Genomic DNA, 25,551 nt, shown 5'->3' on the forward strand with positions numbered 1-25,551 from the left:
TCAGCAACCAAAAGAATGGGAAAAAAATGTTCGCAATCTATCCGTCTGACAAAGGGCTAATATCCAGAATCTACAAAGAACTAAAACAGATTTACAAGAAAAAAAACAAGCCCATTCAAAAGTAGGCAAAGGATATGAACACTTTACAAAAGAAGATATATATGAGGCCAACAAACATATGAAAAAATGCTCATCATCACTGGTCATTACAGAAATGCAAATCAAAACTACATTGAGATACCATCTCATGCCAGTTAGAATGGCAATCATTAAAAAATCTGGAGACAGATGCTGGAGAGGATGTGGAGAAATAGGAACACTTTTACACAGTTGGTGGGAGTGTAAATTAGTTCAACCATTGTGGAAGACAGTGTGGCAATTCCTTATGGACCTAGAAACAGAAATTCCATTTGACCCAGCAATCCCATTACTGGGTATATATCCAAAGGATTATAAATCATTCTATTATAAGGATACATGGACACGAATGTTCATTGCAGCACTGTTTACAATAGCAAAGACCTGGAACCAACCCAAATGCCCATCGATGATAGACTGGACAGGGAAAATGTGGCACATATACACTATGGAATACTATGCAGCCATAAAAAATGATGAGTTCATGTCCTTTGTAGGGATATGGATGAACCTGGAAACCATCATTCTCAGCAAACTGACACAAGAACAGAAAATCAAACACCGCATGTTCTCACTCATAGGCAGGTGTTGAACAGTAAGAACACATGGACACGGAGGGGAGCATCACACACTGAGGTCTGTGGGGGGGAACCAGGGGAGGGACAATGGGGGATGGGGAGTTCAGGAGGGATAACATGGAGAGAAATGCCAGATATAGATGATGGGGAGGAAGGCAGCAAACCACATTGCCATGTCTGTACCTATGCAACAATCCTAAATGTTCTTCACATGTACCCCAAAACCTAAAACACAGTATTTTTTAAAAAGAATATGCAAATTAAACCTAGGAAACTGCTGCATACACAGTAATGTATCTCAGATTAATTTGAGTGACAGTACCACATGTTGCCAAGGATGTGAAGCAATGAAACTTTCATGCATTGATATATGAATTCAGATATAAATGGTTTCAACCATGCTGAAAAATTGTCTGGTAAGATCTACTAAAGCTAAAGATAGGACTCCTCCAAAATCCAGCAATTCCATTCCTACATTTATACTCAAGAGAAATGAATATCTATGTCCACAGTATGACTTAACAAGAACATTCACAGCAGCTTTATTCATAACAACGAAACTTGCAGCCTTATTCACAATAGCCAAGATATGGAATCAACCTAACTGTCCATCAGTGGATAAGTGGATAAAGAAAATGTGGTATATCAGGCCAGGCACCGTGGCTTGCACCTGTAATCCTAGCATGTTGGGAGGCCTAGGCAGGTGGATCATGAGGTCAGGAGTTCAAGACCAGATTGGCCAACATGGTGAAACCCCATCTCTACTAAAAAATACAAAAATTAGCTGGGCATGATGACTTGTGCCTGTAATACCAGCTACTTGGGAGGCTGAAGTAGGAGAATTGCTTGAACAGGATCCTGGGGGCAGAGGTTGCAGTGAGTTGAAATCATGCCACTGCACTCCAGCCAGCCTGGGCTACAGAGCAAGACTCCATCTCAAAAAAAAAAAAAGAAAGAAAGAAAATTTGGTATATCTACACAGTGGAATACTATTCAGCCTTAATGAGGAATGAAATTCTGTCATTTGTGATAACATGGATGAACCTGAAGGACAGAACTCACATGTTCGTACACAGAATGGAATTTTTAAATTGTGGTATATTCAGACAATAGACTATTACATGGCAATTAAAAAGAATAAACGACTGATGATGCAACGTAGATAAATCTCAATGACACTATGTTAAGTGAAGAAAACAGACACAAGAAGGCTGTTTATGGTTCCATTTCCATGAACAGGAAAAACAAATTTATGGTGACAGAAGTCAGAATAGTGGTAACTTTTGAGGATGAGATGGGCCCAAGGGAAATTTCTGGGATGATAAAATATTTTGATGGGGGCAGTGGTAGGTATAAAATTTTACACCCAGTGGTGGATATAAAATTCACCAAGGTGTACCCTAAAATTTATTAACATTTATGTAAGTTACACCTGAGTTATGTAAGTTATACCTATACTTTATAACTTATGTAAGTTATACCATAACATTTATGTAAGTTATATCTAAAAAAAAGAACAAGTGAGAAGAAGTAAAAATGGAGATTAGTCCCCTGGGTCTGCCACTGTAGAGAGCATCAAGCCCCATCACATGCCACCCAGATGACCTTGAAATACCAACTTAACCTGATGGGGCTCAGCTCCCTCATATGGTGAATTGGGGATGGTAACAGTACATACCTCAAAGTATCAGTGTGAGGACTAAATTAAAAGATGCAAAGCTTCAGGCAGTGACTACTATCTGGTAATAGTAAATTCTAAATAAGTATTTACTATCATTATGATGAATGGTTGAATGTACAGTAATAGGGAAAAAGATGATCACCTTATGAGAATAAAAGCAACAATTTGTTGGAAATGTAAAGTGGCCGTATCTATATTTAATTTCATTGATTCGAAACATATATATGTATGTATGTACATAAATTTAAAAACTGACGGAATGACAAAGATTTTTCAGTAATCCATAAAAAATCATGGTGGGAGAGTTTAATGTCTATCTCAAAAAATGATAGATGACAGATCAATGTTTATAAATGTGTAGATGGTTTTTAAACACATATGCTTGACCTAGCAGACATCTGTAGAATACAATACATTGATTTCAACCACCCATGAAGCATTTATAAAAATTGGCATATACTAAGTGCATTAGTTAGGGACTATATTCAGCTGAAATTAACCTCCCACCAAAAAAAAAAAAATCTTCAACCAGTAAGAAGTGCATATTTTTCATGTGTGGGAGATCCAGAAATAAATAGTCCAGGGGTGCTGCAATCACACAAATATGTCAATTCCATTAAATATATTCTAAATATTTTTTAGATTAGGGAATGAAGATGGCTGTGACTTCCAGCCACACTCTTCTTAGCCTGTGGTTTTTACCTTTATGGTCACAGGAGGGCTCCTCTAGCTCTAGACATCAGGTCTGCTTGTCCAAAGGGCAAGAAGTGGAAAGACACGGCTACATGAAACCATCCCTGTACAACAACTTCCCCAGAGTGACATCCAGTGACTTCCCATATTCATACTAGCCAGGACTGGAGGAAATGGCCTGCCCCTGCTCACAAGAAGGGCTGGGAGATGGAAGCTATTTTTTTTTTTTTTTTTTAAACAGAGTTCTCACCCTATTGACCAGGCTGGAGTACAGTGTCGAGATCTCAGCTCACTGCAACCTCCACCTTCTGGGTTCAAGCAACTCTCCTGCCTCAGCCTCTCAAGTAGCTGGGATTACAGATGCATGACACCTAACCCAGTTAATTTTTGTATTTTTAGTACAGACGGGGTTTCACCATGTTGGCCAGGCTTGGTCTCAAACTCCTGACCTCAGGTGATCCACCCACCTCGACCTCCCAAAATGCTGGGATTACAGGTGTGAGCTACTATGCCTGGCCGGCAGATGGAAGCTTTTTAATAGTGCACATTACCAATATGAACAGAAAACAGAAAACCCAGGTTCTTTTCTAAGGAGGAAGGGACAATTCTGGCTGATGGCTAGCAGAATAAGCCACACTAGACCTAATGGCAAATCTCAGCAAATACCTAAGACTCAATAACAAAGAAGCCACATACTCGCCTCACCATGTAATTAAATTAGAAACCAACAAAAAAACGGCAACTAAGAAATAGCCATATAACATGCAGGAACCTTCCAGAATGACTGAAACATTCTATATCTGGAATGGGGTGTTGGTTACATGCATGTATGCATCTGTCAAATTCATCCAACTGTACACTTAAGATGTATGCATTTCACTATAAGTCATTATACCTCTATGAAAATATATCCATATATTAGTTTTGAAAAATCTAATTCCAAGTAATAGATGGATCAGACAATAAATGATAATGGAGGTTAAGACAATACTTACAATTAAACCAAAATGAAAATATTATGTATTGAAACATGAGATGCAGCTAAAGGAGTATTATGATGGAAAGTCATAGCCCCGTATGTTTATATTTTTACACAATGGAAGTTAATTTGCAAGGGGCCCACAGTATGCATGAGACATGGATAAAGGCAGGCTGCCATTCCTGATGTTCTCTCTTCCCATGTGGGTTCTTTTGTGTACAGTGAGTGAGGAGCTGTGCCTGAAGGCTTTCTCACACTGATTACATTGATACGGTCTCCCAGCACTGTGTGTTCTCACATGTACAATAAGGTGTGAAGACTGACCAAAGGCTCGCCCGCATTCCTGGCACGCATAGGGCTTCTTGCCGCTGTGAGTCCTTGCATGTTTCCTGAGGGACGAGGGCTCACTGAAGGCTCGCCCACATTCCTGGCACACATAGGGCTTCTCTCCAGTGTGAGTTCGCATGTGACTCTTCAGGGTTGAGAGACGACTCAAGACCTGACCACAAGTCCCACACTCATACAGTTTCTCCCCTGTGTGTATCCTCTTGTGCACATTTAGATGAGTGCTCGTCCGGAAGGGCTTGCCACACTGGTTGCACTCATATGGTTTCTCTCTGGTATGGGTTCGCAGATGTGTCTTCAGTGAAGAGTGTTCCCTGAAGGCTTTCCCACACTGGCTGCATTCAAAGGGCTTCTCTCCAGTGTGAGTTCTTACATGGCTCCTAAGGGATGATGGCTGATTGAAGGCTTTCCCACAATCTTTACACTCATAGGGCTTCTCTCCTGTGTGGTTTCTCTGGTGCAAAATGAGGTTAAAGTTCCTCGTGAAGGTTTTCCCACACTGACTACACTCAAATGGCTTCTCTCCGGTATGAGTTCTCATGTGTCGCCGAAGATTTGAGGAATATTTGAAGGCTTGCCCACATTCTTGACAGTCAAAGCACTTCTCTGCAGTATGAGTCTTCTCGTGCCTGATAAGGTCAGAGCTGTATCTGAAGGATTTTTCACATTTGTTACATGCATAGGTTTTATCCCCACTACGGCTTTTCTCGGGCACAATTAGGTGAGCACTCTGGAAGAAGGAATTTGTACTCTCTTGACATTCATAAGACGCCTCTCCAGCATGAATTCTCTGGTACTGGAAAAGTGGTTCAATGCTGTTAAAAGGTTTCTCAAGTTCATTATATTTATAGAGTTTTTCTCCAGGCTGAGGCTGCTCCTGTCGATTAAGGAAAATGTGAAGACCAAAGGCCTTATTAGATTCAAATATTCTCCCCTATGTGAAATGAATGTAAGAGAAACACAGTTCTACATCTGATACTTTTTACCATTTACTGAGTCCATACCATTTCTACCCAGAGCTCCCTTAAGTGGAACAGGGTGGATACTCTGTTGCAAAGAGCTACTTTCATTACTTTCATGGGGCTTCTAAGGTGCAGAATTTTTCCAATTTCTTTTAGGCCAAATTAAGTCTTAAACACTTGGTATCTGTGTCATATCTGTGAAAATGTTTGCCTGTAGGAAGATGATCTACATTTAGTTTTCCATCAGTTCATGACATTTACAGACTCTCTTCCAAGAAACTGCTTTCTCCTGGGCAAGCACTACTTGCCTTGAACCTCTCTTGGCTCTTTGGCTGCTTTTCTAACTTACAGCAACCCCAGACTCATCCTACTATAGAGAACCAAGAGGAATCCCTGGTAAGTCTTACCCCTTTCATGCCAATGGACAGAATCTCCGTAAAAGTATCTTGGCTAGGAATTGCCTCTTGGGGCCAAAGTTGAGGTTCTGAAATGAATTAGGGAAGAAAATGTTAAGTGCACAGGGAAAGAAACTGTGGGATCAAGGTGAATTAAAAAGTAAGCAAGGCACATGTGGACTTTTTTTTCCAAATACTGATCCTAAATATGGGAAGAAATTACAAAGACAAGGAATGTATCTAAGAGTTAAGGAAAATTTTAAGGTGTTTAGCTGGGTGAGAAGTTTCAGAGAAACATGGGATGGAAATAGTAGGTGATTTACCAAAAAAGGATTCCATGAAGATTGTAACCTAATGTTGAGAAAAAATATAGCAAGAATGTACAGTGGGGAGGAAATGGATAAAATATACACATGGAAATATTAAATATGAAGAGAAAGTAGGACAAATCTTTCTAGAAGATTGATGTAAAGTTTCAGAGATTAAACAGGAAAGGGAAAAAGGAAAGAAGGTGACATTTAATAAAGGAGCTCAACTAAGCAGCCTTCTCAGTCAAGGGTATGTATAGGTTGCCCTGATTGACAGTTTCCAAACTGGACACTCCCCTTATTGACCAGAGATGATGCTCACCTGATCTGCCTGGGCTCACCTGGACAAGTGTCTGAGATGACTCCCCTCTCAGTGGTCCACTGCTCTCCTCTTTGCTCCAAATAAGACAACGCATTCGGTTTGCACAGTTGATCATCTGCTCATGAGAAAAAAACGCCATGCTGTGGGAGGACTGTGCCACACCATGACACAAGGACTGATATTAAGTCTTTAGGGGCTCTAGAGATGGGAGTGGCAAAATGCATGTGCCTAAATTCTGATGGACACAGCCAAGCTCTTTCACTGAAGAACTAAACACAAGTTCCCTCACTGGGTCCAAGAGGACACTGAGGCTCTCTGGTCTACAAAACCAAGGGCCTAGCTCAAGAATACATTTGAGAAGTCTAAAAGCTTTTAATCATGGAGAGACAGAGCAGCGGACAGATCTTCATTCCATACAAAGCCCAGTAGACTGAAAGCCTCATGATGGTGGGAGTTATCTGTTCTTCACCTCTAGGTTTGCCAGATTTGCACAGTCCTGGAGCTTATGGTTGCTGCATAAACATGTGATAAAAAGACAAAGACTTGGCTGGGCGCAGTGGCTCATGTCTGTAATCCCAGCACTTTGGGAGGCTGAGGCAGGTGGGCCACTTGAGCCAAGGAAGTTCAAGACCAGACTGGGCAACGTGGCAAAACCCCATCTCTACCAAAAAATATGAAAATTAGCCAGGTGTGATGATGCACACCTGTGGTCCCAGCTACTAGGGAGGCTGGGGTGGGAGGATCACCTGAGCCCAGGAAGCGAAGGTTGCAGTAAGCCAAGGTCACACCTCCCACTCCAGCCTGGGCAACAGAGCAAGACCCTGACTCAAAAAAAAAAAAAAAAGGAAAGACAAGACGAAGCCACCTTACCCACAGAGGCCAGGTTCCTGTAGTTCTCCAGCATCACATCTCTATACAGGCTCCTCTGAGTAGAGTCCAGAAACACCCATTCTTCTGGGGTGAACACCACAGCCACATCTGCAAAGGTGACTGGTTCCTAAAACACACATCCATCCCAGCTCAGACAGGGACTACCCCTACCAGTACACCAGAGGATGCTGCAGGCTGGCAAGCCTGGGGAAGGGAGACCCAAGGCAGAGGACTTTCAGTCTGGGGGTTCTGAGATCCCCCAGAATCTGCCGCTTGGCTCAGGACTCTGAACTAGAACTCCTCTCTCTACTCGCCGTTCCTTAAGCAAGAACAGCAAGAGGTGATAAACTAATGTTGCAAGTCCTCGACCTCAGGACAGGACTTATCTATTGACAATGAGCCAGGAAGCTCTTGCAGATTTGTCCCCCTTCTAGCTCCAGGGTCCCACAGAGCTGAGCATGGTACAGGCAAGAGGGAAATATCTGGAAATGACTCAACTCTTTGCTCAATGAGATCATGGAGACCACAATATGAGAATGGCTCACATCTTTGCTTTGTTTTCCCTCCTGGTGCTCAACAGCCTGGGAAGGGTCTGAATGGGGTGGTGGGATCATGGGCCGGGCTCCCCCACTGACACCCACTGCAAGAAGTCCAGTCCCTGGAGGCATGGAGACCAACCCTGTGACATGAGCCAGGCAGGTTATAGGAAAAGGGCAAGTCCAGCCTTTGGGCACAGCAGTGTTCTTTTAGAACAGGAAGTTCTTACCTACCTGTGAACAGGCGATTGGCAACCCAGAAGCCATGGCTTCTTCCTCTACTCTGTCCTCCTGAAGCCAGGCAGGGTCCCCTGGGGACACAGCTAGGGGAGCGGGGAGGAGGCATGAGGGTTGGTGCCTGGCCTACTGGGCACACTCACAAGCCCCAAGGCTGCCCACCCTGGCAGTGAGTGATCACATGTGTACACACATACACATGCATATGCACACACTCAGAGACACACACATGCAGACACATATCTGCAAGCTCTTGCACAGGCATGCATGCACACAATCACATGCATACACATACACATAGACCTGCACACATATGCACACAGTTACATACCACATGCACTTGTGCATACATACAACATATACACACAGACCGTAGCACACACAGACATGCACACACGTGCACACATACACATACACACACACACACACACACATACACACACACCCCTTCATTTCACATCCCAAGAGCCATAGACTCAATAATTCACCAGAAGACTCCAAAGTTCCTACAGCACCCACCACTGTCCCCTGACTCAGCTTTGGGACAGCTCTTCCTCCCTGGCTGTCTGGCCCCTTCCTCTGCCCCCTACAGTGCAGGGCTAGTGGTGTCCAGGACTTACCACAAGTCAAAGGCAGATAAACCACAACCGCCCTGCAAGTCTGCCTTAAAAGGAAACTTCCTTCCCACCTGCCTTCAAATCAACACCAGCCCTCCCTCTGCACCAGGCATCCTCCCTCTGGCCTATGACAGACAAGCAAGCAACTCTCAGATCACTCCTCATTCCCTGCATCCTTGCCTCTCCCTCCATCCTTGCCTCTCCCTCCAGATAGGACCTTTCCTCTCACTTTTTTTTTATGTGTACTTTGAGTTCTGGAGTACATGTGCAGAACATGCAGGTTTGTTACATAAGTATACATGTGCCATGGTGGTATGCTGCATCCATCACTCCATCATCTACAGTATGTATTTCTCCTAATGCTATTCCTCCCCAATCCCCCACCCCCTGCTATCCCTCCCCTAGCCCCCGACCCCCCGACAGGCCCCAGTGTGTCACGTTCCCCTCCCTGTGTCCATGCATTCTCATTGTTCAACCCCCACTCATGAGTGAGAACATGCACTGTTTGGTTTTCTGTTCTTGTGTCAGTTTGCTGAGAATGGTGGTTTCCAGCTTCATCCATGTCCCCTCACTTCTTAAACCTGACCAACACCCAATCCCTGACCCCAAATGTGTTTTTTTGCAGCTGCCATAACAAAGTATCACAAACTGAGTGTCTTAAAACCACAGAAATGTATCCTCTGGTAGTTTTAGAAACCAGGAGTCCAAAATGAAGGTGTTAGCAGGGTCAGGCCTCCTCTGAGGCTCTGAGAAGAGTCCTTCCTTGCCTCTCCCTGGCTTCTGGTGGTAGCCGTCGATGCTTGGGGCTCCTTGGCTGGGGGATGCATCCCTCCGACATCTGCCTCTACCGTCACACGGTCCTCTCCCTGTGTGTCTGTCTGCACATGGCATCTTCCTCTTCTCATAAGACACAATCGTGTTGGATTAGTCTGCAGAGACCCTCATTTTCAATAAGGCCACATCCACAGGGCTAGGACCTCAGCATATCTTTTTGAAGGGGTACAATTCAAGCCATAACACCCCACTTTTCCCTTGGGCTACTGTTCTGTCTCTTCATTCTCTATCGTGGGCTATCTACCCTCTTCGCCCACTTCCTCCCCTCCCACTCATTTCCCAGCTCCACCATTCCAAGGGTTGGCACTGCTCTGGAATCACCAGTGACCTCAGTTCATGATGGGAAATCCCACTGATGTGTGTTCATCATCTACCGTCTCCTGGGTTTGTTGTTGTTGTTGTTGTTGTTGTTGCTACTGCTGCTGCTGGTGGTGGTGATGGTGGTGTTTTGAGCCAGGGTCTTTCTCTGTCACCCACGCTGGAGTGCAGTGGCACAATCACAGCTCACTGCAGCCTCAAACTCCTGGGCCCAAGTGATCCTCCCACCTCAGCCTCCCAAGTAGCTGAGGCTACATGTGTGTACCACCACGCCAAGCTAATATTTTTTAAATTTTTTTAGAGATGGGGGGGTCTCACTATGTTGCCCAGGCTAGCCTTGAATTCCTGGCCTCAAGTACTCCTCCCATCGCAACCTCCTGAGTAGCCAGGATTACAGTTGCAAGGCACTGCACCCAGCCAATCCCTCCTTCTTGTGGCCCACCCAGCCTGTGATCAGTGATCACAACCCAGCCTCCTCTTTTTCCTGTAAGAGCTTCTCCTCCAACGTGCTGCTGGCATCCACAGGTTGCAGACCCTCCTCTTCACGTCTCCCTCAATCCTCTGCCTTGGTGGGCAACCTCACCCATTCTATGGGTGTCAGTTCCCAAATCTGCATGATGAAGCCCAAATCTCCAGGCTGACTCTCACATCTGAACACCAGATCCACGTATCCAACTCTTTCTGCCCATCTAAGGGAACAGGAATAGAATGTACCCAAAAATGAGGTCCAGAGGTCAGAGTTTCCAACCGAAGAGGATTTTTTTCCAGGCCTGGAAACCTCATAGCATTTGCCCTGAAGGGTTTTAAACTTGTTCAGGATCCATTACCCCCTTTTCCCTTCCCGTTTCTCCTTTTGAAATGGTAATGTCTATCCTATGCTTGCCCCATCATTGTATTTTGGAAGCAGATTGCTTGCTTTCTGATTTCAGGGGAGGAATTTTGCCCCACCATAGACCACACTCTAAGTCTCCCTCCTACCTGATGTAGATGAGTGACATGATGAAATGTTGAATTCTCATCAGATGAGATGAGATTTTGACTTGATGGTGTTTAGATGAGATTTTGCACTTAGAGTTGATGCTGAAATGGATTAAAACTTGGGGGATGTCAAGATCACAGTGACTGTATTTTGGGAAGGACATGGATTTGCGGGGACTAGAGAACAGATTGCTGTGGCTCGAATTGTGTCCCCCTGAAAAGGGGAAGTCCTAACCCCCAGTACTTCAAAATGCGATCTTATTTGGAAACAGGATTGTTGCAGATGAAACAAGTTGAGATCACGTGAGAGTAGGGTTAATCCAATAGCGCCCTTAATCCAATACGATGTTTCTCCTAAGAGAAGAGACAGAGACAGATACACAGAAGGAAGATGGCCATGAGGCAACACAGGCAGAGATGGGAGGGCTGCACCCACAGCCAAGGAGAACCAGAGCTGCAGGCCACCATCAGAAGGCAGGTACAGGATCTGCCTGCCCCCCCCAGAGCCATCAGAGGGAGCACGGTCCTGTCGACACCTCAATTTCAGACTTCTAGTATCCTAAACTATGAAAGAGAAATTTCTTATTAAAAAAAAAAAATAGGCCAGGTGCAATGGCTCACACCTGTAATCCCAGCACTTTGAGAGGCCAAGGCCGGCATATCACCTGAGGTCAGGAGTTGGAGACCACCCTGGCCAATATGGCGAAACCCTGTCTCTACTAAAAGTACAAAAATTAGCTGAGTGTGGTGGCACACATCTGTAGTCCCAGCCACCCAGGAGGCTGAAGCACAAGAATCACTTGAACCCAGGTGGTGGAGGTTGCAGTGAGCCAAGATCGCACCACTGCACTCCAGCCTGAGCAATGGAGCAAGACTGTCTTTAAAAAAAAAAAACACCTCATCACCATCCTCCTAAAGCCTGCTCTCCCTAACCATGTCCTCAATCTCACGAAGTGCTGTCCCTGTCTTTAATCAGAGATCTTACCCCTTTCTGACCCTCTACAGCTCTCAGCAACTAATCAGAATAAATAGTGATGAGGTCTCTACCTGGCAGTACTCACCCCCAAGCCCCTCTCCCATCCATCCCCGCTACAGCTGACACCTACATCAAGCCTTTTCTTTTTGGATCCACTGAAATGTTCCCCTCAGAGTGTCCCGTCCTGAGGTCTCCTCCCCTGTAGAAAGAGCCCCTTCTCTCCTTTTCTCTGATAGGACCCTTTCCTACTCTTTTCAGCCCTTACCCATCTGTAACCAGCTTTGTACTGCTGCCATGAGTGTTTATTTTCTGTCATCCTCACTGGATTGGAAGCTTTGTAAGAATAAGCCTGGGTGCTTTTACTGCCCTGTCCTTGATACCCTACTTGGCACAAAAACGCTCCATGTCATTGGTAAAGGAATACATAAAACACAAAATTAACTTGACCTCTCTAAATGTTTTATATGCATTACTACTATAATTTCTTTTTGAGACAGGGTCTTGCTCTCTCATCCAGCTGGACTAGTTCACTGCAGCCTGGAATTCCTGGGCTCAAGTGGTTCTCCCTCCTCAGCCTCCTGAGTAGCAAGACCACAGGTACACACAACCATGCCTGGCTAATTTTTCTTATTTTGTAGAGATGGGGTCTGCTATGTTGCCCAGGCTGGTCTTAAACTCCTGGCCTCAAGAAGTCCTCCCACCTCAGACTCCCAAAGTGCTGGGATTACAGGCATGAGCTACCGCACCTGGCCTCTATGTGTTTTAAATCATTACTCACTTCCCTACTGTGCAGAAAGGAGTTAAGACAGCCGGCCTTGATGGTTTCCTTAGCAAGATGTGTTTGCAAGGCTGGCCCTTGGGTGGAGTCTGAGCACCCAGATTTCAAGAAGGTTCCCACCACCCTAACTGACAGAAGAAACTCTGTCGCACAGGCTGGAGTGCAGCAGCACAGTCTCGGCTCACTGCAACCTCTGCTTTGCAGGTTCAAGCATTTCTCCTGCCTCAGCCTCCTGAGTAGCTGGGATTACAGGTGCGCACCACCATGCCTGGCTAATTTTTCTATTTTTAGTAAAGACGGAGTTTCGCCATGTTGGCCAGGCTGGTCTCGAACTCCTGACCTCAGGTGATCCACCCACCTCAGCCTCCCACAATGCTGGGATTACAGGCGTGAGCCACTGCACCCAGCACCCCTTTGCTGATTCTGCTTCATATCTACTTGTAGTAATAAATCACAGTCATGAGTATGGCATATGCTGTGAGTCATCCTAGTGGATCATCGAGCCTGGGGTGGTCTTGGGGGAACCCAGCACACCTCCTCCACAATCACCCCCAGTCTAGACCAGCACCATTCTACTCCCGATGGCCTCCATCTACCACTGCTTTCCTCCCTGAGTCCACGCTCCTCCCAGGTGCTGGGGGTGGGGTTCTGTTAAAATCACAAGTACACTGCAGCACTCACTTAAACACGTCACTGGCTCCTGGTGGGCTTAGAACATAAGCCAGGGTTCTTTTCCTGCACACCAAGCCCTGAACTTGGGAGAAGGTCTTGACATGTGTGTGATGAAGTATATGTTGTTTGCTGAAAGGTGATGGCAAGGAACACCGAGCCATCCCCAGGCAGAAAACTTCTAGAACAGTAAGCAGTATGTACCCGTCATGCACTAGTTAAACCAGCTCCCAAAACACAGGATATCTGACCTTGTCCCCATTGCTGACTTGCAAAGTCTGCTTTCTAGCTTATTTCTATTTTAGTAGTGAACAGGCTCTAGCTGCCTGTTTAGTCTACTCTGGTTTCTTCTTTATTCTATGAAGAAACACTGAGCACCTGCTTATTAAAAATAATCACTTGTTCACAAAGAATAAATACACGGGTCAGAGTCTGCTCTGGGCTGTCAGCTGGGGAATGCTGTCAGCCCCCTGACATCCCACTCTGCTCCCCACTTTTACACTCTATCTTTGTTTCTGTTTCTTCATTCCTTCAGCATCGCCTGGGTTGGGGTCTCTGTGACCAACCTGGTCTCGGCACTAAACACTCTGGAACCTACTCCTTCTTCAATCAGCTCACATCACTCTCTCCCCACTTCTCCCTGCTCCCTTTACACCATCTTCCATGAGCCCTGGACGCAACAGGTTCTTGCTCCATGGGGAATGTTATCAATGTTGTTCCTGGGCCTGATACCCTCTCTCCAAACCTCCCAACAGCCCGACACCTGACCAAGCTAAATGTGACAGTGCTTATCATGGTCTAGGTCAGGGCTTGTCCCCCAGGGGACGTTTGGCAATGTCTGGTGTTGAGCTCTCATTCCAAAATACCATGTCCTAGGTGATGTAACAGAAATTTGCTGCTAACAGTTCTGGATGCTGGAAGTTTGAGATCAGAATGCCAGCATGGTTTGTTCCTGGTGAGGGCTCTCTTCCTGGCTTGCAGATGGCTGCCTTCCAGCTGTGTCCTTACAGAGGAGAGAGAAAGCTCTGGTGTATCTTCCTCTTCTTGTAAGGGCATGAGTTCTGTTGGTTCAGGGCTTCACCCTGATGACCTAACTTAACCTTTATCACCTCCCTGGAGGCCCCATCTCCAATACAGGCACCTTTGGGGGAGACATTTGGGCTTCAACATGAACTTTGGGGAAAGGGAGGACAATTCAGTCTGTAGCATCTAGAGACGTTTTAGCTTTTCAAAACTCGGGGATATATGGCTGTTACAAGCTGAACTGTATTACCCCAAAAATTCATATGTTGAAGTCTTAATCCCTGGTATCTTATCTTACCCCTGGTAACCATATTTGAACATAGAGTCTTTAGAGGTAATTAAATTAAAACGATGTCAGTAGGGTGGGCCCTAGTCCAATATGATGGGTGTATTTAGAAGATGTATTATTAGTCCATTCTTGAACTGCTATAAAGAACTACCTAAGACTGGGGAATTAATAAAGAAAAGAGGATTAATTGGCTCATGGTTCCACAGGCTGTGCAGGAAGCATGGCTGGGGAGGCCTCAGGAAACTTACAATCATGGCAGAAGGCAAAGGGGACACAGACACGTGCTACATGGCTGGAGAAGGAACAAGAGAGTGAAGGGGGAGGTGCTACACACTTTCACAACCAGATCTCGTGAGACCTCACTCACTATCACGAGAACAGCAAGGGAGAAATCCACCCCCACGATCCAGTCACCTCCCACTAGGCCCCTCCACCAACACTGGAGATTACCATTTGACATGAGATTTAGGTGGGGACACAAATCCAAACCCTATCACAAGAAGAAGACATCTAGACACAGGCATGTACAGAGGGGAGATGCTGTGAAGATACAGAGAGAAGATGGCCATCCACATGCCAAGAAGAGGCATCAAAAGGAACCAACTGTGCCAACACCTTGATCTCGAGCTTCTGGCCTCCAGAACTGTGAGACAATACATTTCTGCTGTTTAATCCACCTGGCTGGTGGAACTTTGATATGGCAGCCCTAGCAAACGCATAGAGGAAAAGTGCTCCTAGCATCTAATGAGTTGAGGCCAGGGATGCCACTCAATATCCCACAATGCATAGAACGGCCCCACAACTGACAGCAAACAGGCTCCAGTCTCAGCAGTTCTGCAGCTGAGAAACCCTGGCCTAAGCTTAAATATCCATCCTTTCCCAGAACTCTCCCCCATCCCCTGAGATGAAATCCTTGTATAACACGCTTCCATTGGATTCTGTTCTTCATTTCAAACCCTGACCCCCAAGCCAGACTGTGAGTTCCACAGAGGAAGGGTCAGGGTTTTCTTTGTGACTGTTTCCTGGTCCCCGTCTCACCACCAGACAACAGTCACACCTGCTTCAAGAAGTAACAAAATAGGCCGGGCGCAGTGGCTCACGCCTGTGGTCCCAGCACTTTGGGAGGCCAAGGTGGGCAGATCACCTGAGGTCAAGAGTTCGAGACCAGCCTGGTCAACATGGCGAAACCCTGCCTCTACTAAAAATACAAAAATTAGCCAGGCATGGTAGTGCACACCTGTAATCTCAGCTACTTGGGAGGCTGAGGCAGGAGAGTGGCTTAAATCCAGGAAACAGACGTTGCAGTGAGCCAAGAGCACACCACTGCACTCCAATCCGGGCAACAGAGCAAGATGCCATCTCAAAAAAAAAAAAAAAAAAAGAAGTAACAAAATAGAGCCCAGCCCAGAAGGCTTATCAAAAATATACTGAAGAGCAACACATGACCTAGATCTAAGAATTGTTTCCTTTCAAGAAGGTAACACAGATTCCAAACACAAGAGTGGATGGCATTTTTAAGAAACAAAGTTTATTATTTTTACTAGTAGGCAAACTGGAAAAAAACAAATACTTTATCATTAAAGCTAAAATGTCATTTGTCTTCTAGAATTAATTTCTTTCCCACTTCTCAAGAGAAGTGGCTTTGAACCTCTTTTTTTTAGAGACAGGGACTCACTCTGTCACCCAGGCTGGAAAGTGCAGTAAAGCAATTGTAGTTCACATCAGCCTTGACCTCCTGGACTCAAGCGATCCTCCTGCCTCAGCCGCTCAAGTAGCTGGGACTTGAGAGGTACCACCCGCAACTTATTTATTTATTTATTTTGTAGAACTAGGGGTCTAAGTTACCCAGGCTGGTCTCGAACACCAGGTCTTAAGCAATCCTCCTGCCTAGGCCTTGCAAAGCACTGGGATTAAAGGCATGAGCCACTGCCACCAGCCTGGACCTCATTTTTAAAAGGACAGTTAAAAACAGGCCATTTCTAGTAGACTCAATCATAATTTTCAAAATTGACATTATTGTGTCGTCAATAATTTCCTGTTGCCCAAAGAGAGATCTGGCCTTTGCTGCGGATGGGTGAGCCCTCTCTTTCTTAACAGAAAGATCTGTCACTGGAAGTGCCCTCCCCCTTAAACACACAAATAAGAAGAGAGGCTTTCTGTATCCTCTCCCTATGGTGCCACAGCAGTGCCTGCAGTCAGACGAAATGCAGGCAGGATGGGCTACAAGTTCCTGGACAGAACCCAAGGACAGCAGGGCCCTCTGGCCATGTGTTCCACATGGCACGCACTCACCAGAATTCCCAGCCACCCATGGGTCAGGGTGGCCCAGCGTGGGCACTGGCATCACCGTCCTTTGAATCTGCACAGCGGCCTTCGGTCTCTGGACAGAGTAACAGGGGTCACAGATTAGAGTCACGAGGCCGAGGGGGTCCACTCACACCTGCTCACCCCACATGAATCTGCACGATTGATTCTGCTTTGGGGAACATATTAATAAAAGAAGAGATAGGCCCATTCACCTTGTTGGGTTTTACCCAATCCTTAAGTACAAAGCTAACCACTGTGATCCAAAATGGCCTGGAGAGAGGTTAGGGGAGATGGCACACTCCAAGGAGCCTCCAGAAGTCAGGGAAAAGCTGGAAAAACGTGGGGAGTGGATGACCGGGAGGTTGAGGGATAGAGGGGAAATGGAGCTTGGCAGTGGACCCGTGTGAATGAGGGGCAGGCAGTCAGTGAATTTCTCTAGGAGGAATATCAGTCCTTGGAGTAGGATTTGAACTCTTCTCTGCTGGCAGCTGCTCACTCAGGAAAGGCGCCTGACCTGACCTGCAGTTCTAAGGGATCCCTCTGTCCTCTGTGTCCAGGGTGGGGCCCAGTGGCCTGTCAGAAGCAGACCTGGAGTCCCGGAGAACTAACGGTGGCTCTGGGCAGAGTGGCAGCAGTGGGGACGGGAGGGGCAGCTGGAGGTGGGTTACATTTTGGAGATAATGCTAGCAGGACTTGGTGGCAGATGGGAGGTGGGGGGTACAAGCAGCAGGTCCCTCAGGCAAGAGAATAGGGCAGGGCCAAGTGGGAGGAGGCCTTTCCTCCTAGGGCAGGACTCAGGATGTGCCTTACAGCAGCAGTCCCCAACCTTTTTGGCACCAGGGACCAGTTTCATGGAAGACAATTTTTCCACAAACCAGGGTAGGGGGTTGGTTTTGGCATGAAACTGTTCCACCTCAGATCATCAGGCATTAGTTAGATTCTTATATGGAGCATGCAGCCTAATCCCTCGCATGCACAGTTCACAACAGGGTTCGGTGGTGCTGCTGATCTGACAGGAGGCGGAGCTCAGGCACAGATGCTCACCCGCCGCTCACCTCCTGCTCTGCGGCCCAGGTCCTAACAGGCGAGGAGCTGGTACTGGTCCACAGCCTGGGGTTGGGGACCACTGCCTTACAGCATCCCTCTCCCATTCTCTCTCTGCCTTGGTAAGGATACACAGGGCCCTGAGCCAAGAGGTCCTCACTTCCCTGAGCATGGACGCTCCTTTGCCCAGCCCTCAGGTCATGGGACCTGCCAGTTCCTGTCAGTTTCAAGGTCACAGAAGCAGTGGGGCTGGGGTAGAAGGACAGGAAGGAAAAAGGCTGGACCAGGAAAGGCAGGGCTCACAGTCCAGCAGCCAGACCCTCCCCCAGGACCCACCCTGGAGCCCGCCATCTCCCTGGGGACAAGTACATTCAACACAGAAACAGACTCTAACACCCCAAGCCCACAGCCTGGGCCTCTTACAGATTCCCAGCTCCCAAATGTAGGCCCAAACACCCACCCCCTCTCCCTCCCCCCGCAACTTACAGACACCCCACACCCCAGGCTTTCCTGACTGCAGCTGGTGCCATCACAGTTGAACTCTCCTGGGCTTACCATGCATCCCGGAGACCAAGGTGGCTCCTGGAGAGCTGGCCAGTCCTCTTGAGTCGATGGTGTCTCCCCGTCTTCCATGGACGGCACCAGTTGCATCCTCAGGAACAGTCCCGGCCCCTGGGAAAAGACAGGAGGGTGCTGAGCAGGACAGAGGTGATACTATATTTGTTCTCAGCCTGAGAGACCTTTGGTTTGGGGCTTAGGGCTGCCAGAAGTAAAGGCAAATGGGGCCGGGTGAGTGGTTCATGCCTGGAATCCCAGCACTTTGGGAGGCGGAGGTGGGAGAAATGCTTGAGGTCAGGAGTTCCAAACCAGCCTGGCCAACACGGCGAAACCCCATTGATGTGGTTTGGCTGTGTCCCCACCAAAATCTCATCTTGAATTCCCACATGTTGTGGGAGGGACCCAGTGGGAGGTAACTGAATCATGGGGCAGGTCTTTTCCATGATTGTTCTTGTGATAATGAATAAGTCTCATGAGATCTGAAGGTTATTATAAGGGGGGAGTTTTCCTGCACTAGGTCTCTTTGCCTGTTACCATCCTTATAAGATGTGAATGGCCCCTCCTTGCCTTCCGCCATGATTGTGAGGCTACCCTGGCCACGTGGAACTCTAAGTCCAATTAAACCTCTCTCTCTTTTGTAAATTGCCCAATCTCGGGTATGTCTTTAACAGCAACATGAAATCAGACTAATACACCCATCTCTACTAAAATTACAAATGTTAGCCAAGTGTGATGGTGCATGCCTATAGTCCCAGTTGCTCGGGAGGCTGAAGCACAAGAATCACTTGAACGTGGGAGGCAGAAGTTGCAGTGAGCTAAGATCACACCACAGCACTCCAGCCCAGGCAACAGAGCGAGACTGTGTCTAAAACAAAAAGCCAAGGTACACAGGTCTGGCATTTGGTGACCTCAGACCTAGTAACTATCCCCAACCTACTGCAGGCACCAGCTGCCACCAAGGGTCTGGAGGATTGAACACAGTGCAGGTACAGAGACAGCCCTGAGGTTAGGACAGAGCCCCTGGAGACGCTATGAGACATGAAGGTGTGATACAGAGGGGTGGCCACGTGAAGAGGCAGCAGGAGGATGGCCACCTGCCAGCCAAAGAGAGAAGCCTCAGGAGAACCCAACCCTATCGACACCTTGATCCTGGGCTTCCAGCCTCCAGAAGGGTGAGAAAATTAATTTCTGTTGTTTAAGTCACCCAAAAAAACAAGAAAGAAAGGTCGGGAGATCTTGGTCCTGAAAAGGAATGCTGTCCTTGTCCACAGGGCATCCATCAGTCACAGGGCCAAGCTGCCTGCCAACTTTGTCTCTACCTCCCCTGGGACCCAGAGCCCACAGGCTGTACCAGCTCCTTACCTCACTCTCACCCAGCCAATATCTCCTCTGCCCTCAATCAGCCAGGGACAGCACCTATCCCCCAAGGTCCACTGGAATTATTCAAACTCACAGTTTACCCTGCCCAGCCTCACCTTTCCTGGGGAAACGCCAAGAAAGGCTCTGGCCTGGGCTATCCCCTTGCTCCTTTCTGCCTCCAGGCTGACCCTGTGCTTCCCTGTGTGGCCCTGGGTGGTGTGGTGTCCCCTGTCCTCCCGAGAAATACAAGTAATAAAAATTTTCCAATGACGTTGGCCTCTCTGTGTCATAAATCAAAATCCCATGGGTACGTTTTGAGACAAGTGATGGCATCAGAATGATTTTGACACAGATTATTCTACTTAAGAAACTGTTTTTAGGTGTTCCGCTTGTTTGTCCAACAAATACATACTGGGCTGATATGGTTTGGCTGTGTTCCCACCCAAATCTCATCTTGAATCGTAGTTCCCATAATCCCCAGATGTCGTGGGAGGGACCGGTGGGAGGTAACTGAATCATGGGGCAGTTTCCCCCAGGCTGCTGTTCTCATGATAGTGAGTGAGTTCTCACGAGATCTGATGATTTTATAAGGGGCTTTTCCCTCTTTTGTTTACACTTCTCCTTGCTGCCACCATGTGAAAGACGTTTGCATCTCCTGCCGCCATGTTGTAAGTTTCCTGAGGCTTCCTCAGTCATGCTGAACTGTGAGTCAATTAAACCCCCGTCCTTTAGAGATGACCCAGTCTTGGCTATCTCTTTATTAGCAGGGTGAGAACAGACTAAGACATGGGCACTGCTAGTGTAGGCCCTGGGGACACAGCAGAGGATGAAAGCAGCAACACTGCAGCTCTAAAGAGACAGGCATCTGCAGAAGAGGCAGCTGTGGGGTGGCCCTGGGACAGAAGAAGGGCTGAGCCTGGAGAGGCCTGTTCCTCAGCCTCCCTTGGGGTTTTTCATTTATTTTTCTTTTTTTGAACTAGAATCCCGCTCCGTCACCAAGGCTAGAGAGCAGTGGTGTGAACACAAGGCTCACTGCAGCCTTGAATTCCTGGGCTCAAGGAATTTTCTCACCTCAGCCTCCCAAGTAGCTGGGACTACAGGTGCACACCACCACACCTGGCTATGGCTAATTTTTGTATGTTTTGCAGAGGCGGGTTCTTGCTAGGTTGCCCAGGCTGGTTTCAAACTCCTGGGCTCCTGTAGTCCTCCCGCCTCGGCCTCTTGAGTTGCTGGGATTCCAGGGGTGACTGCGCCTGACTTCCTGGGGGCTCTTCTAAGAGCGGTTTCCTACCCTCTCTTCACTGGTCCCTCCGCTGGACCAGCTGATCAAAGAGAGGGAGGCCATGGGGACTCAATCTGTCCCTGGCCATCAGCACTTTTCCCCATGTGACAGGGAGGCCTCGGAGCCACCGTACAGGGCCTCAATGATTGCGATAAGGCTCAGTGGTGCCTGGCATGGCCTGGAAGGACTACCTGAAGGGTCTGAAGGGTCAGCACCATCAACCTAGCGGCAGGTTGTATGATCATCAGGCAGTAGAACCTGGCAGCTGAGACTGTGGTCCCTGCAGTTAAGTCTGGGTTCAACTCCTCACTCCAAACCCACCTCTATTACTCAAGGGCTGGATGTCTTCAGGGATGAACTCGCTCAACTTCTCTATGTGTCCATAGGTGGACCCCCTCTGCCCACTCAGAATAGTCTGTGACCGCCTGTTTCCTGGGGCTCTGATGTAACAAAAGCCCCATGTCTGCCACTCTCAGCACCCATTACAAGGGGCTTTCTGGGCTGGCTGTGGAGTTCTGTGGAAGGTGCTGGAGCCCTGCACTAAAAGGAGAGAGCCCATAGAAACGAAGAGGGCAGCTGGCCGTCATGGCTCATTCTCCCCACCTCTCCAACTCCTCCAGAAACTGTTCCTGCCTCCTTCCAACTCATCAAGTGCCTTTTCTCCAGGTGGAGCTTGCTCCTGACAAAAGGTGAGTGATGGCTGGGCCCACTGGCTCACACCTGTGGTCCCAGCTACTTGGGAGACTGAGGTGAAAGGATCATATGAGGCCAGAAGTTCAAGATCATCCTGAGCAACACAGCAAGACCCCAATGTCAGAAAGACAGAAAGAAAAGAAAGGGAGAAAGGAAAGAAAGGTAAGGAAGGTTAGGGAAGGGAAAGGGAAAGAGAGAGAGAGAAAGAGAGAGAGAAGAAGGAAGGAAGGAAGGAAGGAGAAAAAAGTATCTGAGCATGGTGACTCTGGTGGTTTAGGCCTGTGGTCCCAGTGACTTGGGAGGCTGAAGAAGGAGGATCACTTGAGCCCAGGAGTTTGAGGCTGCAGTGAGCCATGAACATGCCACTGCACTCCAGCCTGTGTGGCAGAGACCCTGTCTTTTAAAAAACAAAAAAAGAGGTGAGTGATGGTGGAAAGCCTGCCAATATCTGTGCCAGTGCCCAGGGGTCCTCCCCGCCAGGAGCACATTCTCAGCATTTTCAAGCCAGACCTTGTTTAGACAGCTGGAGTTCTTCCAGTTGAGTTCTTGCCAGCTCTCCTAAAGGGACTCCCTCTTATTCAAAATGGGGCTTCTCTAACAGGAGGTGATTTTCTGACAGTTGCTGAAGAGGAAGTCGTATTTCACACACTCAATGTCTGATTCACATTTACTAAAATGTTTCCTTTAGGAAACCTAGGAAAAAAGAATTCTAGAGGCAGGTGGATCGCTTAAGGCCAAGAGTTTGAGACCAGCCTGGCCAACACAGTGAAACCCTGTCTCTACCAAAAAATACAAAAATTAGCCAGGCATGGTGGTGCACACCTGCAGTCCCAGGTACTCAGGAAGTTGAAGCAGGAGAATCACTTGAACCCAGGAGGCAGAGGCTGCAATAAGCCGAGATCGTGCCATGCACTCCAGCCTGGGTGACAGAGCAAGACTCTGTCTCAAAAAAAAAAAAGAAAAAAAAAGAAAAAAAAAATCTTGAAGTCACAGGCACTCCCCTCAGACACTGTCTCCCCTCCAAGAGACACCCATGCTGCTAACATCTCCCTGGCACTGGTCCTGTACTTCCACCTCACGTGTCCCGCAACTTCTCCTGTGCTGGGAGCCAGGGAAAACCCTGGACATCTTACCATTTGCATGTCCCTGGAGGATGCTTCTTGCAAAATATCCCGCATAGAAGGCAACTCTTTGGGTTTAAGTTGAGATTCCCAGGCTGAAATGAATAGAGGAGAAAGTGAACTATCAGAAAGAAATAGTGACATTAAATTGAAAATATGCATTCACATATGTGAATATGTATCCACACTATACACACATAGGCTTTTTCTTTTAATATTGAATGTAAATATTCAAGTTTTAATACAGAATACATATATCTCCAAGTTGAGATTTCCAATCTGAAATGAACTGAGAAAAAAATGAATTCCTTTCAAAAAGAAACGGTGGCATAAAATTGAAAACATATATTCCTGTATGTGTGTACACACACAGGTATTTTCTTTTCATTTTATTTTTGAGACAGGGTCTCACTCTGTCACCCATGCTGGAATGCAGTGGTGAGATCTTGGCTCACTGCAACCTCCACCTCCCAGGTTCAAGCAGCTGCGATTACAGGCATGCACCACCATGTCCAGCTAATTTTTTTTTTTTTGAGATGGAGTCTTGATCATGTCACCCAGGCTGGAGTACAGTGGTGCAATCTCAGCTCACTGCAACCTCCACCTCCCAGGTTCAATCAATTCTTGTGCCTCAGCCTCCCGAGTAGCTGGGATTACAGTTGCACACCACTACGCCCAGCTAATTTTTGTATTTTTAATAGAAACAGGGTTTCACCATGTTGGCCAAGCTGGTCTCGAACTCGTGACCTGAGGTGATCCACCCATCTTGCCTCCCAAAGTGGTGAGACTGCAGGCGTGAGCCACCACTCCCAGTCCGGCTTTCCCTTTTAATATTGACCTTAGACTTCGGAAGATCCTGAAAGGGAAGACAGCATCTGTGTAGGGGGCTATGTGTAGACTGAGGGGGAAATGAGAGGTAATTTCCTAGCTAAGAATTCTATGAGGACTGATACTATTTTCAGAAAACAGATGTTATTAGAAAAAAGAGTAAGAAAGAACTACAGGAAGAACATACAAAGAAAGGTTACATTTAAAGAAGAGGTTACAGTTAAAGAAAGGTTACATTTTTAAAAGGTTACGCTTAAAGGTTACATTTAAAGAAAGGTTACATTTAAAGAAGAAGTGGATGACAGTATGGGTGAGAATGTAGAGAATCAGAACCCTCATTGCCACTGGTGGGAACATAAAATGGTGCACCTGTTTTGGAAAGTGGTATAATTCCTCAAGAAGTTAAGCATAGCATTACCATATGACTCAGCAATTCCACTCCTCAGTGTATACCTAAGAGAATTAAAAACATGTCTACATAAATCTTGTACACAAGACCAGGCACAGTGGTGCATGCCTGTAATCCCACCACTCTGGGAGGCCAAGGTGGGAGGATCACCTGAGACCAGGAGTTCAAGACCAGCCTGGGCAACACAGGAAGAACGGTCTCTACAAAAATAATTAAAAATGAGCCAGACATGATGGCATGCACCTGTGGTCCCAGCTACTCAAGAGGCTGAGGTGGGAGGATCACTTGAGCCCAAGAGGCTGAGGCTGCAGTGAGCTATGATCGCACCACTGCACTCCAGCCTGGGCGACAGGACAAGACCCTATCTCCAAAAAACAAAAAGAAATAATCTGCACAAATGTTGCCAGCAACATTATTCATAATAGCTAAAAAGTAGAAACAATCCAACTATCAACTGAATGAATAATCAAAATGTAGCTTATCCATCCAATGTATATTATTCAGCCTTAAGAAGAAATGAAGTTCTGATTCATGCTATAACGTGGATGGATCTGGAAAACATGATGCTAAGTGAAAGAAGACAGATAGTTTAAGTGCATCCTCCAAAGTTCATGGATTGGAAGCAATTCCCCATACGACAGTATTAAGAGCTGGGACCTTTAAAAGGTGATGAGGTTGCCGAAGCGGGCAGATTAAAAGGCCAGGAGATCGAGACCATCTTGGCCAACATGATGAAACCCCATCTCTACTAAAATACAAAAAAATTAGCTGGGCGTGGTGGTGTGCACCTGTAGTCCCAGCTACTCAGGAGGCTGAGGCTGGAGAATGGCTTGAACCTGGGAGGCAGAAACTGCAGTGAGCTTAGATAACACCATTGTACTCCAGCCTAGCGGCAATGTGAGACTTCGTCTCAAAAAAAAAAAAAAAAAAGTGATGAGGTCATGAGGGATCCGCCCTCATGGCTGGATTCATGTGGTTATTTCAGAAGGGAGTGAGTTATCTCAAGAGTGGCCTTGCTGTAAAAACAAGTCCAGCCCTCTCTTGTTCTCTTGCAACATGATGTCTTCCACCATGTTACGACGTGGCAAGAAGGCCCTAACCAGACGCAGCCCCTCAACCTTAGACTTCCCAGTCCCCAGAACCAGGAGTCAAATAAACTTCCATTGTTTATAAATTACCCGGTCTGTAACTTATTTGCAACACAAAACTATTATACCAAAGGCTACTTATGATACGATTTCCACTATACAAACGTCTATATAGGACAAACCATAAAGACAGAAAGCAGATGAGAGGCTGCCAGGGGCTGAGGGAGGGGGGAATGGGGAGTAGCTGCTCATGGGGACAGGGTTTCTATTTGAGGTGATTAAAATGTTCTGGAATTAGGTAGTGGTGATGGTTACACAAGGTTGTGAACCACTGAA

The 25,551-nt window shown here is 46.9% G+C and overlaps 1 protein-coding gene across 1 annotated transcript in view; it reads right to left on the reverse strand.

Annotated features, from left to right (window-relative positions):
* Nucleotides 1-3,661: 3,661 nt before the first annotated feature.
* ZNF333 (zinc finger protein 333) overlaps nucleotides 3,662-25,551 on the reverse strand; it is a 28,537-nt gene continuing 6,647 nt past the window's right edge. The window contains exons 4-11 of the mRNA XM_064381746.1: nucleotides 22,903-22,985; nucleotides 18,433-18,549; nucleotides 16,819-16,906; nucleotides 8,042-8,130; nucleotides 7,272-7,398; nucleotides 6,421-6,516; nucleotides 5,784-5,860; nucleotides 3,662-5,291 (exon numbers count right to left, since the gene is read on the reverse strand). Of these exons, the coding sequence (XP_064237816.1) occupies nucleotides 4,194-5,291; nucleotides 5,784-5,860; nucleotides 6,421-6,516; nucleotides 7,272-7,398; nucleotides 8,042-8,130; nucleotides 16,819-16,906; nucleotides 18,433-18,549; nucleotides 22,903-22,985 (1,775 nt within the window). The 3' untranslated portion in view covers nucleotides 3,662-4,193. The remainder of the gene's footprint in view (nucleotides 5,292-5,783; nucleotides 5,861-6,420; nucleotides 6,517-7,271; nucleotides 7,399-8,041; nucleotides 8,131-16,818; nucleotides 16,907-18,432; nucleotides 18,550-22,902; nucleotides 22,986-25,551) is intronic.

The sequence above is a fragment of the Aotus nancymaae genome, unplaced genomic scaffold (genome assembly GCF_030222135.1).
Source record: "Aotus nancymaae isolate 86718 unplaced genomic scaffold, 86718_ANA_hifiasm-v0.15.2.pri h1tg000028l, whole genome shotgun sequence".
NCBI lineage: Eukaryota > Metazoa > Chordata > Mammalia > Primates > Aotidae > Aotus > Aotus nancymaae.